Raw genomic sequence first — 16,948 nt, 5'->3', positions numbered from 1 at the left:
CCAACTCTTTGTGACTCCATGGACTATAGCCCGCCAGGCTCCTCTGTCCTTGGGATTCTCTAGTTAATTATGTGGGAGAGGGGTTGATGATAAAATAATGTGAATTTAAAGTAATAGATCTTATTTCTCATTGTGGTTTTCTTTGTTTTTCCATAGGCCATGAAAAGGGATATATTGAATACAGTTGCTGATCGTTGTGAAATACTATTTGAGGACCTGCTTTTGAATGAAATTCCAGAAAAAAAAGTTATGAGTATAAAATTAAGTACTTTTTTTGCATGTGTTCAATCTATATACTAGGATGTCAAAATCACCTTTTTAACTGTATATATCTATTAAAATAATGTCATCATTTACTTTTCTTATATAATGAAAAATTTCAGTTGCCACCTAAAGAAAGTTTTGAACACCTTGTAATAGTAAATCTATCAACATTTAATAATTTCAGGGAAGATTAAAAAATACATTCTGTGTGAATTTTTGCCAGAATGGATAAACTGTGTTACATTTTAAAGCCGTTATTTCTTATGAATACCTATGAAGTTTTTTCAAGAACTTATTCATGATCAAAAAATTAATGTATTAGTGTTCAGCATTATATATAATAGAGTCTTCAATAGGTATATATGCAGTTGATCATATTCTTTTCAGTATTTTTTTTGGTGTGTGTACTAATTTATATACTTTTCATCTGTGTTACTCTACAGACTTCCATAGATTTAAAAAAGGCTGGTCATGATGTCTTAACCTTATATAATTCATTTATACTTTTTCAGTAATTTGTATTAGAAATCTTTAATTTTTACTCGAAAGTTATCATATTGAGTATGCTTTTGAAGCTACACATTTATCTGCCTTTCTGTGTTCAGGTGTGAGTGGATTTGCAGTTCACAGTTGAATATGTACATAGTTGAAACATACATATTAGTTTTTTAAGGGAATGTCTTTATTTTTATAGGAAAAAATGCATAGCTCCTGTGTATAAATAATTTCTTTTAGTTTTAAAAGCCAGTGTATCAGTTTTGGTGGACTGCTTGTAAGTTTTTTTGTATTCCCAGTATGATAATACCTGGAATTTCCAGATTTAACATATATCCTTCATGTACTTCACAAATAACTGAAGTTCCATTCACTAATAATATTATTGTTTTCCTGAGACATGATTTTGAATTTTACATGGAACTGTTGGATTGAGAGTTTTATTTTGGGAAGTATGTAAAGCCTGGTCACTTAGCCACCCAGTCACTGTAGCATTTCTGTGGCTTTGTTTTTGCTGCTTGACTTCATGTGTGTGCTAATTCTCATGATATTAAGCATTATTTTACTTTCTGAGTAACATTATATGTTACAACTGAACTGTGAATTTTAGGATTTTCAGGGACATGGGGATGTATCCACCATTAATGCCAAAGGTCTACTGTATCATACATGTTAGTTAAATATTCCCTTCCAAAAAATAAATAAATAAATATTTCCTTCCATTACAAATGCTTCATAAATAGGGTATCATAATACTGCTCTGGTATTATTTCATATTAAGTGAGTTAGTATTTTGAAATTTTTGCTGATGTCCAATCAGTAAAGTTAACTCTTTCTAATAGCAATTGTTTATAGATTATATTTTAAAAAGAAACCAAGTGTAAATGCACATTTTTGAACTGTAGTAACAGGATAATTATTCCAGTAACATGTCAGTATATCTTAGGATATCAAGGTAAAAAATATATTGCAAGTATAATAACACAGCATGTAAATTTTATAGTTGAGTATATGTACACTACATTTTAAATCTTAGGTTTAGTTCTCATTTTACTTATCTTTCTTATAATCTGGTAAGATCTTATAGATTTGTAATATGGTAACATCTAGAATATATACTATGAAGTTAACCTAAACTGGAATATTATTTGCATGCATAAGGAAATCTGCAAAGGGCATATTAACATTACATTTGTAATCTTTAACATAAACATAGTTTTAAAGTTCTGGCTATCCAGATGATAGGACTTAATATTTAAATGACAGTTAAAGAAAGGCAAAGGACCCCACTTGGTCCTCTTACTTATTGTGGTCTTCCTCTTCTCTTTCCCTTAAGAAGTGTCCCAGACCGTCTTCATTATTCTCTATCAGCCTACATTCAGTCCTGCCTACTTACTCAGTAGGTGACACTCTCATGAAAACTGAGGTCGTTGATTATGAAATCTCTTACCTTCTTCTGACCTTCCCTCCACATCCGTCTATACTACCTGTCCTCTCAGAACATTTGTATTCCTTTTTGCCTGTAGTCATGGTTACACTTTCTTAACTGTACTTCTCATCCCTTCATGCATTGTCACCTTAGATATCACCTGTTCTGCAAAATTTCCTGTAATACTCCAGTATGACTTAGGATTCTATACTTAATCAGCAAAAACTCAATTCTTATCATATTGACTTAACTGTAAATGTTTTTATCTGTTTTGAACTTAATATTTAAATAATTTTGAACTAAATACTCTGCTATGGGAATATGCCTAAAGGATTCTTTTTTTAAGTACTTTTTAAGATGTGCTGTTTTAAAAAGATCTCCCCTCCCATTTTAAACCTCAGATGAGCTAGAAAACTTGGTCTTATTTGGGTAATAAATGGTTAATCTATCTTTAATTTGAAAATTATATTTTTCTTTTTTAATAATTTACATTTATTGCAACCAGTTCTTTAACATTTGATTTATAAGCAAAGATATTTGTCTCTTTTTCAGTCAAACTTAGAATCAATGCAATTTTAAATAGTTTTAAAATTTTGCATGCTAATTAAACATATACATTAGTGCCACCTTTGAAAGTTTTGAACTTAATCTGTTTCAAGAATTTATGCCCACCTCCCCCAAAATAGATACTATGGCCCAAAATAATAGTCGTAACGTTAATGTGTGGATGATTCATATACTACGGTACAAATTGCAGTAATGTAATTTTACAGCTAGGAGGCAGTCTGGTCACAGAGTAAAATTGGCCCAGTTCTCATATGAAAGCAATATATTAAGCAGAATCTGGCAGGAACACCTAATTTAAGCCGTGGCATTTTCTATGACACTTAAAGCATTCTTCAGTGTCATCTGTTATAAAGCTAACACTTGTTTCTTAACAACGAAATGTAAGTTACTGTTAAAGTTAGCCCTGGTTTTCTACTTGGACCTATATATTGGTAGCTTTTTAAGTCACATATCCATTGTTGAAAGTCGTTCTTTACACAAAATCTCTATTTTTGTTGATACTCCATTGGTCATGATGTTGTGCCAAACAATAATTATGTGTTTATGTGAATCAGTGACTATGTTAGAAATTGAGGGAAATGTGATTATTGAAAGAGGAATGAAATGCTCATTATTTACTGACGTCCATATTATTTTGTCTAAAAATGATTTAAAGCTGTTCAAAAAAGGCATTGCAAGTTAACAAGACTAAGTATTAATAATGAGAATGAGGCAAAGGGAAAATGAAAGCAAAATGGAGTTGGTGGTGAGATTAGTACAGAAAATGTGTATATCTTGATATCCTCTACATGCTTGATTGGGAAGCTGCATCATAGATGAAGTCACTGGTGAGATTAGTATGGAAATGAATGCTATCATGATCTATACATTTAATGTAAGTGAGCCAGTAAACTTGCATGAAGAAGGGAAAAATTGTTGAGAAATTTCAGTATTTATAAGGTTAAAACAAACGAGGAAAACAACAACTTCTGAGACCAGGTACAAAATTGCTTCCTGAGTATTTTTTCACAGAATAGTGAATAACATAAATATGTATAATCAACAGCATCCTCAGATTGAAGGCAATGTTGAGTTGATATTTTATGGGAGTATCATTTAGGTCCCTTGTGGAGGTCTTAAATATTGAGTTAAAGAATTCAGTAAGAATTCTGTATGAGATCAGTTAGAAAATGAAAAGACCTTTTAGGTTTTATTTCTTTCGGCATATACTTTCATATACTTACATTTATCACTGATACCAGTGAAAAACCCGTCTAAATATTGTTTCTTCTCCTTTTAGATTCTGAAAAAGAGTTCCACATTCTCCCTCACCGAGTTTTTGTCCCCATTCCGGGATCCACTGTAATGTTATGTGATTATAAATTTGGCGATGAGTCAGCTGAGGAAATAAGAGACCATTTTATAGAGATGTTAGATTGTACGATTCGAATAGAAGATTTGGAAGTTGCAGAGGAGATAAACACAGGTAATTATTTGAGGTTGTTGAAGAACCAGGTTAGCCTGTGGCTAAGGTTACTTACGGGACATCTAGCTTAAGTGTCGTGCCTTTAGATTTCTTTCAAGCTGGTCCTGTTTGATATTTTTGAGGCATTTAAAAATGTGTCTGTTTAATTTCTACATAGTATGTAAGCATCAGTACTTTTTTGGAGAATTGTATCAGAATATAAGATATATTAGATTTTTTTGTTCAAGCCTAGCAAGTAGATCTTCATAAAACAAGTTCAGTCTTACATAGGTAGAAATATATAGCTTTAAGCAATTTCTTTTATTCTAAGTGAAGTTTTCTCAAAATCCATGATCTTAACTAATTATTTGGTTAAGCATCAGGTCACAGATGTTTTTTTTTAATGTCTTCAGACTATTTGCTGTTATTTTCCTATTCGCTTCATGTAATTGGGATGCTAAGCTGAAATGGGCAGGTCCAAAATTTAGATCCAGATTATTTTTACAGAGTGTGGATTTGCCATACTGAGTAATTGTGTAACACATTCTCTTTCTCTAACCATCACTTTCACATTTGATCTTGCATTTTAAAAGTCTTTTTTTTTTTTTGTTTTGCTTTGCTCTGCTTGCTTTGTTTTTGTTTCTAGTGAAAGCAGGTTATGAAAACATATCTATAAATAAATGTATAAGTATATACAGTCTTCCTGAAACATTTTAAAAATATGTGATAAAAGTATTACTTGCAGATATCCATAAATATGTAGTATGTAGCCATTTTTTATCAGTCTTGAAATTTCTGTTATCATAGTAGTTATTCTTCTGTTGCTTAACTAATTCCCACCCCCCACAAGAGTCCAGTGATTGAGTCTTGTTGTTTCTATTGTAAATCAAGTTAAGTGTTTAGCTGATGGATTTCTAATCTGTCAGTAAAGCCTCAGGCTAGTTGGAGATCACTAGACTTGTTTTTTCAACAGCTCCAGGCTCATATTAATCATGTGGAACAGTAAGTTTGTTCTAAAGCAAAACAAAAATAAAAATCTCTAAATTGCTAAGTACCAAATGTTAAAGCTTGCAGGTATGTTTCAGTTCCCTGAAAACTAATATTTTTAAAGGTATAGCTATAGCATATTCTCTAAATGATAGATTTTGAGGCAGATTGGTAGAAATGTTTGCTACTTTGTGAAATGTTTTTCTAGATGAGGGACTACACTATTTCTGCAACCAGTCGTAAAGACTCCAGATATTTTTGTTTCTTTGTTCTTGATCACCTCTGATGTTGATAACTTGAGTAAGTTAGAATTGGCCTGATTCATCCTCTTTCTTATAATACTGAAATCTATAGGTATCTAGACTCTTTTCATCCTCGTTTTGAATTCTAGTCTGCTTTCTTGATATTTCTACTTTGTTCAGTAATCTGGAGCGATTAAATATGAGCACAATTGACCCTTGGACAGTGCAGAAGGTAGGGGCACTGACTTCCATGTAATCAAAAATCCGTGTATGATTTTGCAGTTGGCTCTACATATCTGCACTTCTGAGTTCCTAGATTCAACCAACCATGGATTGCCTAGTACTGTAGTATGTATTTATTGAAAACAATCTGCCTATAAGTGGACCTGTGCATTTCAAACCCATGTTGTTCAAATAGCAGCTATGCTGCTTCTTTATTGAGGTCTTGCTTTAAGTTTAAATTGAGGGCAGTTGTCATGTTCTAAATATTTCAAAGCCAAATACTCCCAAGTGTCTTTAACTGTTCTTACTATTATAGTTTCTAGACCTCTTTTTTTTTTTTTTACCACTTTGTTTACCTTCCTCTAGATTAGGAATTTTTAACCTGGGATGTCCAAAACTTTTGGGTTATAACTGGCTCTCAGGAGATCCATAAACCACTTGAACATACCTGTATAATTTTTTGGATTCTTTACCACTGAGCCACCAGGGAAGCCTTAATTTCTCACTTGTTGGTTAGAAGCTGTTACCTGTTATCATGTATAGTTTTCATATTCTTTTGAATTATTTGTCACACTTTTGGTGAGTAGCACATTGCTGAATTAAGAATGATTAAAGGGAGCACTATATGCGAAAGTTGATCCATTCACTACTTACTTTGAAAATCAGAATAGGCAGAGAGAAATTTCATTTAGGTTTTTTTAAGACTACCATCTGTCTGAAATAGTTTTATTTTAATTTCATGTTCTATTTGAAACATAAGCATTTATAGGCTAGTTTGTATTTTATTCAATACTTTTTAAGTTACATTTTAAAAATAATTATAATTTATTAATCTCAATAACAGAGTTCATATCCATTCTTTATATTGTTAAAACAAATTAAAGTAAAAATCCAAGTAGCTTTCACCATTGTAATACATTCTTAAGGAGGCAGACATGGCAGCCTGGCGTAACAAAGCTTTCCCCAAATAAAACTAAAATGCAATAATTTAAAACCCTAATGAAATAATTTTATATTGCATTTCAGCACTTACTGATTTTTCCATAAGATTCTCAAGGAGAGGGACTTTTCATTTCTTGCTCTCTGCTTTCATTTTTAGCACTTTACTGAAAATCTAGCCTTAACACAACATAGGTCCTCAGTAAATATTTGTTGACTGAACAGATTGTTGATTTTGTCAGTCCTGCAGTCTGGGGTCCAAAGATCAATAAGGTACTGATCCTGTCTTCAAGGAGCTAAATAGCGGTTTTTTACCCTGTGTAGATATTTTCATGTGCTCATATAAAAGCTCAGACTGCCTAGATTCCTCCATTATGTTTAATTATAGTTTTTTGCTCCTTTTTTGCATTATTTTCCATTCTTATAATTATTGACGAGTATCAGTTGCATGTTTAATGATATTAATCTTTCACATAAGACTGTAGGATTCTTGAGAGTAAGTGTTTCTCTGAGTTCCATGCCTAAAGCATGATAGGTATTCATAAATATCCGTTACTAACTGAATGACATAGACTGAATAGGTCAATTTTGAAAATTATAGCACACCTTTTTGCATACTTTATGCTTAAAAAATTGTAAGCATATGCTTAGCTAGATAGAAGGTTTTTAAAGTTTGTTTAGTGTGCTGCACTGAACATGATGATGATTTTAAAAGGATATAATAGTCATAGCTCTAAGGCTCAATAGTTTAGAATGTTTTAAGGGATGTAGAACATTAAAACATGACAGCATGTAACACTTAATTGTTGCCCCATAAATGTTAATTTTAGTTTATAGCATTTAGTTTGTCTATTTATTAGGTATTTATTAAGCATTTGCTCTGTTCAAGGCAGTGTTATAGGTGACAAATCAAAAGTCACATTCCTTCCCTCAACAAGCCTATAATCTCACTTGGAAATAGACTTGTATGCTTTATTAATTATGCAGGGCATGTAGTAAGACCCTAAGAGTCACTAAGAACTCTAGAACATCAAGATTACTGACAGCCAGTGCATCGGTTGTAATAATTCAGTCAGAAAAAATACTTTGATGACAGGTGAGCAGTAACCTGTCATCTGTGGTGACAAAGGTTTGACATTAGTGTTTTCAAGTTTTAGTAAATTCTTTTGTTTTTTTCATTCTTTATTAGTATTACTTTTATGTTTTGCTTTAACTAGTGGTTAGTTCTATAATAAGAGAATGAACAGGGAATTATCAGAACATTTAGCACAGCAACTATCCCTGTAAGTGATTCAGAGAAAGCTTCAGAGCAGGTGATTCTTGAGTTAATTTTGAAGGATGAATATATTAAAAGTAACTGTAAGCTTTTTAGGAATTAAACACTTGGATCAGATGTATTGTGACCAAAAATAAGACTTGTGTATTATTTTTTCTTTATCAGGTATTTGTTGAATTAGAAGGAAATAGTTATTTAGTTATTTAGAAGCAAAATACATTCCAAATTATGGAATAGGGTAAAAACATAAACATTTTAATAGAAAAATTAAGTGCTTTTACATAAACATTCTGTTAGTTTAGAATTATCTTCACTTTTGCATTTACTCATTCATTCATTTATTTATTCAAAAATATTGGATGTGTAATTTTACCAGTTGCACATCTGAGTCCAGGTCTGCCAGTTACAGCTTCAGTTCAGTTCAGTTGCTCAGTCATGTCCGACTCTCTGCAACCCCATGGACTGCAGCAAGCCAGGCTTCCCTGTCCATCACCAGCTCCTGGAGTTTGCTAAAATTCATGTCCATCGAGTAGGTGATGCCATACAGCCATCTCATCCTCTGTTGTCCCCTTCTCTTCTTGCCTTCAATCTTTCCCAGGTTGAGGGTCTTTTCTAAGGAGTCAGTTCCTCACATCAGGTGGCCAAAGTATTGAAGTTTCAACTTCAGCCTCAGTCCTTTCAATGAATATTCAGAACTGATTTCCTTTAGGATGGACTGGTTGGATCTCCTTGCAGTCCACCGGACTCTCAAGAGTTTTCTCCAACACCACAGTTCAAAAGCATCAATTTTTCAGCACTCAGCTTTCTCTATAGTCCAACTCTCACATCCATACATGACCACTGGAAAAACCATAGCCTTGACTAGATGGACCTTTGTTGACAAAGTAATGTCTCTGCTTTTTAATATGCTGTCTAGGTTGGTCATAGCTTTTCTTCCAAGGAGTAAGTGTCTTTTAATTTCATGGCTGCAGTCACCATCTGCAGTGATTTTGGAACCCCCCCAAAATAAAGTCTGTCACTGTTTCCATTGTTTCCCCTTCTATTTGCCATGAAGTGATGGGACCAGGTGCCGTGATCTTTATTTTTCGAATGTTGAGTTTTAAGCCAACTTTTTCACTCTCCTCTTCCACTTTCATCAAGAGGCTTTTTAGTTCTTCACTTTCTGCCATAAGGGTGGTGTCTTCTGTGTATCTGAGGTTATTGATATTTTCCCAGCAATCTTGAAGCACACTTACAGCTGTCCCCTTTGAACCCCAGGTTCTCTTGGGGTTGGTATTACAATTTACTAAAAATGTTAGGGAAAATATATTCTGAACAGAAAGAGATATATAAATGTAAGGTGATACTTACTAGAATTATTATAAAATTTTCAAATAATGTACCTTCTGAATTATAATGAAAGTCAATAATATTAAAGTATGAGATTAATGCTGTATAGCATGAATATATTTTCCTAATTATTTGAAATTAGGGTTTCCATGGAAAATCATGAAAAGTAGAACTCACATGTTCAAATTTAGAGATTGAAATCAATGATTGTACATTTACGATTGTTAAACTTGTTATAAGTATCTAGCTTTATTCTCTAAGTATTTTATGTTATTTGCTTATTTAATTATTTCTATTCTATAATATAGTTGCCAAGTAGTTGCTATGTTTAAAATACATATTTTGCCAAGTAAGTATTTTACAATAACTTAAGGGATGAAGAACAATTTGTCAAAATGACTCACTTAAGGTGAGGAATAACTGGCTTTAAAATTTCTTAAATGTGTTAGTCATCCCCTAGTAGATATTAACTTAATAATTCAGATGTACTTTATTCACAGTATCAGCTAAAAATTTAAAGGCACACCTTTAAAATCTGGTGCAACCCATCTTTGCTAATTCTGTCTTGGTATCAGAAGTGAAATTAATTTTTTTTGTTTGGTTAAACGTTGGTAGTAAAGGAAAATAAGTAATTGTGAAGATGTATTTTCATGGCTAAATCACTGACTAATGAAACCTCATTAATTTAGGAGTCAGGGATCTGGAAGATGAAAGACGATAGCTAAGAGTTTAAGTTCTAATGTTTAATTTTAACTTTCTTCTAAATAGTCCCACCTGTCAGCAGCTCGGAATGAAATTGAATATATTTACAACTTAGCATGTATTCATCATGCCCTTATTTTCTCTTTTGTTGACAGTTACTTAAGAAAGATTGCTTTTGTACATGAATAATTTGAATTTGTCTGCAGTTAAAATTACCTGGTTTTAAGAAATGATTAAGATCTAATTTCCTTTTGAATCACATGTTGTTTGCATTTAAAGTTCGGCTAACACTAAAGTGTTGGTAAAACTACAGTGCCTGAGATTTTAATTAAATTCTATATGCCCTCATAGGGACTTCCCTGGTGCTCCAGTGGCTAAGACTCCACGCTTCCATTGCTGGGGACATGAGTTCAGTCACTGGTCAGGGAACTAAGATTCTGCATGCTGCATAGTACGGCCAAAAAATAAAATAAACGTGTATTTAAAAAACCATTCTACATGCCCACACCCAAAACAGACACAAATTGTTATGATAAGGATTTATTCATTCTTGAAAAATGCTCTTTAGTAAAACTATCTCAAATTTGTATCAAATCAATATAATTTTGTATGACAGATTTTAAAATGAAAATAGAGCAATGGAATGTCTTTTTTTTAAGAGATGTAAATTGTTTATACAAAGGATTTGACTTCTTTGAGCATTATGTTCACATATAACTATTCAGTATTAAAGGTGTAAGTAATGTCATGAAAAATAAAGCCATTTTTTGTGCTCTTTATAAATACCGAAGTGAAAAAGTAAAAAAATGTCTCTAGCATATAAGTGAAATAAGCACACTTCATACTTCATTCATTATTTGTGTTTGTATCGGAAGTAAAGATTTTAATGGCCTAAAGAAAAGCTTTTAAGCAATGATATTTGCTAATAGAAAAGCCAAAGGTGTGTGTATGTTTTTAAAATAAATAAAATTCTACTTACATTCAACTTTTAGACTTATGGATGAAGTTAAGGAAGGTTTTAAGCTAGTGAGCTAATGTAGTCTAGAAGTAAAGTGTTACAGCGAAAACTGGGAGCTATAGAAATGTAGAAGACTGAATAATTCTGGAGACAGTTCATAAGAACAGTTTGTTGGTCTTTGTGACTGATCTGATATGGGAGTAGAACAAAAGAGAAAAATGTTTTGTGTTCGTTTTTAAAGTACTTTAGTCATATGCTCAAAGAGGAAGAAAAGAGTGGTTGTACCCTTGATGCTAATGAGGTGTAGCTCCTGAGGATTGTTTCTCAACTTGACAAACTTTTCTTCATGAGAAATTGATGAGAATTTGATGAGAAATTGCCTAATTTTTTAAATCCATTTTGGTATCATAGATAATTATTTCAATAATTTTATGTGTCATCCTTGTAAGCACATCCTCATGGATGTGCACACAGTATCAGTTCAGGTCAGTTGCTCAGTTGTGTCCAACTCTTTGCGACCCCGTGAACCGCAGCATGCCAGGCCTCGCTGTCCATCACCAACTCCCAGAGTCCACCCAAACCCATGTCCATTGAGTCGGTGATGCCATCCAACCATCTCATTCTCTGTCGTCCCCTTCTCCTCCTGCCCTAAATCTTTCCCAGCATCAGGGTCTTTTCCAATGAGTCAGCTCTTCCCATCAGGTGGCCAGAGTATTGGAGTTTCAGCTTCAACATCAGTCCTTACAATGAACACCCAGGACTGATTTCCTTTAGGATGGACTGGTTGGATCTCCTTGCAGTCCAAGGGACTCTCAAGAGTCTTCTTCAACACCACAGTTGAAAAGCATCAATTCTTTGGTACTCCGCTTTCTTTATAGTCCAACTCTCACATCCATACATGACCACTGGAAAAACCACAACTTTGACTAGACGACGGACCTTTGTTGGCAAAGTAATGTCTCTGCTTTTTAATATGCTGTCTAGGTTGGTCATAACTTTCATTCTAAGGAGTAAGCGTCTTTTAATTTCATGGCTGCAATCACCATCTGCAGTGATTTTGGAGCCCCCAAGAATAAAGTCAGCCACTGTTTCCACTTTTTCCCCATCTATTTGCCATGAAATGATGGGACCAGATGCCATGATCTTAGTTTTCTGAATGTTGAGCTTTAAGCCAACTTTTTCACTCTCCTCTTCCACTTTCATCAAGAGGCTCTTTAGTTCTTCTTCGCTTTCTGCCATAAGGGTGGTGTCATCTGCATAGCTGAGGTTATTGATATTTCTCCCAGCAATCTTGATTCCAGTTTGTGCTTCTTCCAGGCCAGCATTTCTGTGATGTACTTCGCATATAAGCACACAGTACATTAGGATACAGAAATGTCTATGAAAGATATTTCAAACCCAAGCAATAAGATATTTTATCTTGAATTTAAACAGTATTTACTGTTTCTCACTCTGCTTTTCTCTTCTCTTTGTAAATATTAATAAAGAGATCAATATGAAGTACAGTTGATCCTTGAGCAACATGGGGATTTAAGGGTACTGACCCTCCCACAGTCAAAAATTGCATATAGCTTCACAGTATGGGCAGTACCGTGAGCTTCCCAGGTGGTGCTAGTGGTAAATAACCTGCTTGCCAGTACAGGCAGACTGAAGAGACATGGGTTTGATACCTAGGTTGGGAAGATCCCCTTGAGAAGGGGATGGCAACCCACTCCAGTATTCTTACCTGGAGAAAGAGTCCCACGGACAGAGGAACCTGGTAGGCTATGGTTCATGAGGTCACAAAGAGTCAGACATGTCTGAAGCAACTTAGCACACATGGCAGTACTGCATCCATGGATTCAACTGACCATGGATCATATAATATATATTTGGTGGGGAAAAAAAAGTTACATGTAATTAAATGGATCCTTGCAATTCAGACCTGTGTTGTTTAAGGATCAACTGCAATTGCTTTCTCTAGAACAGCACACTGCTATCACCTCTTGAGGCAAAAGAGGGAGAATGGCTCCAGGATCCACTCATGCTCCAACCAGAGTAATTCTGCTTTCATCTATTTTACATACTGGAATTTCCTGTCCAATTTTCCAGCACTAGTTTAAAAAAAACCATTTGTCTGTGTGATCCCTAAGAATGTTTTCAGTTCAAAGACTTTTAGTCAGTTTTAAATAAATTCAGCTAGACTAGCCCTCACAAATTATTGTCAGCATAATGAAGTAGGAAGAAAACTTGTACTTGAATCCTCATTCTGTTGCTTATGATGCTCAAAGATTCACTTAATGTCCCAGATTTTATTTTTCAGCTAATAAAAAAATAAAATATGTACATACTTTGCTTAACATTGAGTTGTTTTAAGGTCAAACTTATGATCACATTTTGCTTATATGTTACAAATTTCAGGTGATCTAATGTTTTCTGTAAATGTTTTAGGTGTAAGGTCTGTCCCATGGACTGTAGTTTGTCTCATGGGTTAGTTTGCCAGTCATTGCTTTTGTATTAATATATGATTGCTTAGAATGATTAATTGCCAGAACCATCAATAAGTATATTATAAATTAACCTAGACAGCATATTAAAAAGCAGAGACTTTACTTTGCTGACAAAGTTCTGTCTAGTCAAAGCTGTGGTTTTTCCAGTGGTCATGTATGGATGTGAGAGTTGGACTGTGAAGAAAGCTGAGTGCCAAAACATTGATGCTTTTGAACTGTGGTGTTGGAGAAGACTCTTGAGAGTCCGGTGGACTGCAAGGAGATCCAACCAGTCCATCCTAAAGGAGATCAGTCCTGAGTGTTCATTGGAAGGACTGAGGCTGAAGCTGAAACTCCGATACTTTGGCCACCTCATGCAAAGAGTTGACTCATTGGAAAAGACCCTGATGCTGGGAGGGATTGGGGGCAGGAGGAGAAGGGGATGACAGAGGATGAGATGGCTGGATGGCATCACCGACTCGATGGACTTGAGTTTAAACTCCGGGAGTTGGTGATGGACAAGGAGGCCTGGCATGCTGCGATTCATGAGGTTGCAAAGAGTCGGACACAACTGAGCGACTGAACTGAACTGAAGAGAGAAGGTTACCCTGTCTGTGTAGTTTGATTTTTAGTATCAGTTTATCTCTACTATCATATGGTAATCAGATTATAGTTTGTGGACATCATTCAGAACTAGCTCTGTGGCTCTTTAATATCAATCAGTTATAAAAGTACACAAAGTATTTGAAAAAGTATATCAGTCTGACATATAGTCCAAGAAATTTAGTTCACCTACACTTAATAAAGAGCAAATTGTTATTTTAAAGTAAAGTTGAAAAAAATAAATTTTTTAAAAAGTCAAGCTGAAGGAAAATGGAGCTCATTGTGTGTTTTTTATAGTGTTCTTTAAAGGTTATTTTAAAATGATAATTATTCCCATCTTACTTAGTATTTATTTTTATTATCTTCTTGCAGCCTGTATAAGTTCCTCTATAGATACTGAAGCTTCATTGGAACACACAGATGATGAACAACCAAAACATCCAATTAAAACTACAATAGTGTTGAAAATTCAGCAAAACATAGGTATTACATTTCTTCTATAACATTGAAAAGATGATATTTTGGATTTGCGTTTTCTTGTTACTTTAAAATTATTTTCATTTTGTTTTCTTAAAAGAGCTAGATTAAGCTAGCATTTATTGAGTACTATGGAAAGTGGTGGAAAGATTTATAAATAAAGCATTGTCCCAAGTGCTCTCAAAAATGACACTTCCTATTAAATATTTTGGTGTTTTTAGAAGAAAATCATGTTGGGAAAAAAAAAAAAAAAGAAAATCATGTTGAGATTGGGGGATCAACAAGTATAGTAGCACCAATGTTTTCCAAATTGGTGTTCCCAGGATTGCTATTATGAAAAATTTTGATAGATATTCTATGAAAAGAGTCAAATTCAAATCTGAAAATTCTAATGCAGTTTAATTTTAAAGTTTCCAAGAAGTGTGGTGGTCACTTTACCATTTTTCAGACTTATTGATAAAAGGACATGTGAACTGTTGCTTAGTTAGTTAAGACTTTTGGCTGACTGAGAGTTAGAAGCGAGAAACTTCAGTTATTTTTCATGTCACTTAACTCACTGTGTAAACTTAATTATCTATATTTTTTGTACCTGTGTGTGTGTGTATCTAGACTACTATGGTCAGTTTTGTTTTTGTTTTTTTAACTTAAAATGCTCAGGGAAAAAATTAAAAATAAAAGTTGCCAACATAAGCTTAATAATTTTTAGATTTTAGTTTCTGTGGTTTTTGATATCTATGTAAATGACTTTGCATTGTGATGTCTCTTTGGTTTAAGCTAAGTTGCATGAGATGGCATTGCTGAAATGTCAATATAAATATTTATAGACGCCTTTTAAAGTATGTGTTAGTTTGTCTCTTAGATTGTCTCTTATATGTGTATGAGTGCACTTGTGTATAAGAAAAGACACTTTAAAAAAAAAGAAAAGACACTTTTATTTTAAGGTGTTAGAAGTAGATTACCAGTCCAACCTTTGTAAAATATATTTTCAACTATTGCTGTATTTTCCTCTAAGATTTTGCTGGCTTTCAATGTCTATATATGTGTATGTATATGTATTTGTGTTTGTGTATTGTTATTGTTGTTTAGCCCCGTCAGTTACTTGCATTTCAAAGCCTAGGAGCAGTTAAACCTTTCTTTTGCTCATTCCATTTCCATCTGTTTTGTGTTTGTTTCACTTTTAGGTGTGATTGCAGCGTTTGCAGTTGCCGCCCTTGCTGCGGGTATCTCCTTTCACTACTTCAGTGATTAGGTTGAAGCACAGAGAGCTTCCTGATCGTCCAGAGAACAGTGACCAACAATTATGAATCATAAAGAGGCAAACAAGCCATCTGCATTTAAGACAACAGCAGCCAGATCTGCTGCCAGAGTCCTGTTAGATGTGTTTCTGACTAAAATGAAATCACCAGCTGCCTTGTTTAGCCTTGCTTCTATAAATTATAGGTGGCTCAGGCTTCCAAGAATAAAGTTATGCATCTAGATGTAAGTTGTATATAACAAATCATTATTGTCTGTTTTTTAAAATGTTCCAAACAATAGTTTATTTTCATAGATTTTAGTTCTGTTGACCTGAACTACATATTGATCAGGACACTGAAAATCTGAATAGTCAGGGCTGTCTGAGTATCTTGGTAATAGAATAATAAGAGAAATTTCTACAAGGTGGGGCAACAACTTACTGGATAAGTTCGTACTTTGTACAATCAGTTCCAAAATACTGATTGAGTTCTGATTGAGAGGTAGGAAACCTCTCCATACCTCTTTGAATCAGCAAGGATTGTCATAAATCATGAGCTTTCTCAGGTTATCTCAGGTATATCAGGGTAGTCTATCATATATTAAATAAGACTTTTGCTTCCAGTAGTACTTTAGGTACTGCAGAACAACTAGATCTTGAATAAAATCTCCTTTAATAGGCTCAAAGAAGGTAGGGGAAATCTCTAAGAACCGTACCTCTATTTTCTATTTCCTGACAAAATGAACACATTTTGATCTATAAATTGTGACAACTCCGTTAGGCCTAAGTTTGGCAGTGGTTGCCTGGATGACAAATACTAGTTGCAGCTTTGCTATATGCTGTTCTCCTCAGACCAGAAACAAGGGGATAAATCTGAATCTGAGATGCCCCATCCAGGACAGCTGAAGTAGGCCTCAGTTTGCAGTACCCTATAGTTCCTGGTAGAAATAAGATCTAGGCCCAAGATTCCTGTAGATTAAGATAAAATGATACTATTTCATGATTGGAGATCAACAGGTACAATTGGAAACTGCCTATTAATAGCATGAGGAAGAACCCATAGAAATAAACTTTGGACTCACTTTTCCACAGTCTCGTCATCAACGCACATGAAGGATGGAACCACAGGCAGATCTGAAAAAGAAACAAATGAAACTGCTAGATAAAAAATATATTACTTACAATTAAAAATAAAAAACAGACATGTTGAATATGATATTAACTCAGCTGAATAGTCAATAAATAAACTGGAAGCTAGATACAAAGAAATTACCCAGTGTGCAGCAAGGAGAAGGGTGCTAGAAAATAAATA

At 33.9% G+C, this 16,948-nt stretch overlaps 1 protein-coding gene across 1 annotated transcript in view; it reads left to right on the top strand.

The window, feature by feature from the left end:
* Positions 1–15,885, top strand: part of ODR4 (odr-4 GPCR localization factor homolog) — a 36,670-nt gene extending 20,785 nt beyond the window's left edge. Inside the window, exons 11-14 of the mRNA XM_070473936.1 lie at positions 157–247; positions 4,035–4,220; positions 14,298–14,408; positions 15,584–15,885. Of these exons, the coding sequence (XP_070330037.1) occupies positions 157–247; positions 4,035–4,220; positions 14,298–14,408; positions 15,584–15,651 (456 nt within the window). The 3' untranslated portion in view covers positions 15,652–15,885. The remainder of the gene's footprint in view (positions 1–156; positions 248–4,034; positions 4,221–14,297; positions 14,409–15,583) is intronic.
* Positions 15,886–16,948: the final 1,063 nt, after the last annotated feature.

The sequence above is a fragment of the Odocoileus virginianus genome, chromosome 11, assembly GCF_023699985.2.
Source record: "Odocoileus virginianus isolate 20LAN1187 ecotype Illinois chromosome 11, Ovbor_1.2, whole genome shotgun sequence".
Classification (NCBI taxonomy): domain Eukaryota; kingdom Metazoa; phylum Chordata; class Mammalia; order Artiodactyla; family Cervidae; genus Odocoileus; species Odocoileus virginianus.
The sequence above is the reverse complement of the archived record's forward strand: the minus strand, read 5'-3'. Positions and strand labels throughout refer to the sequence as shown.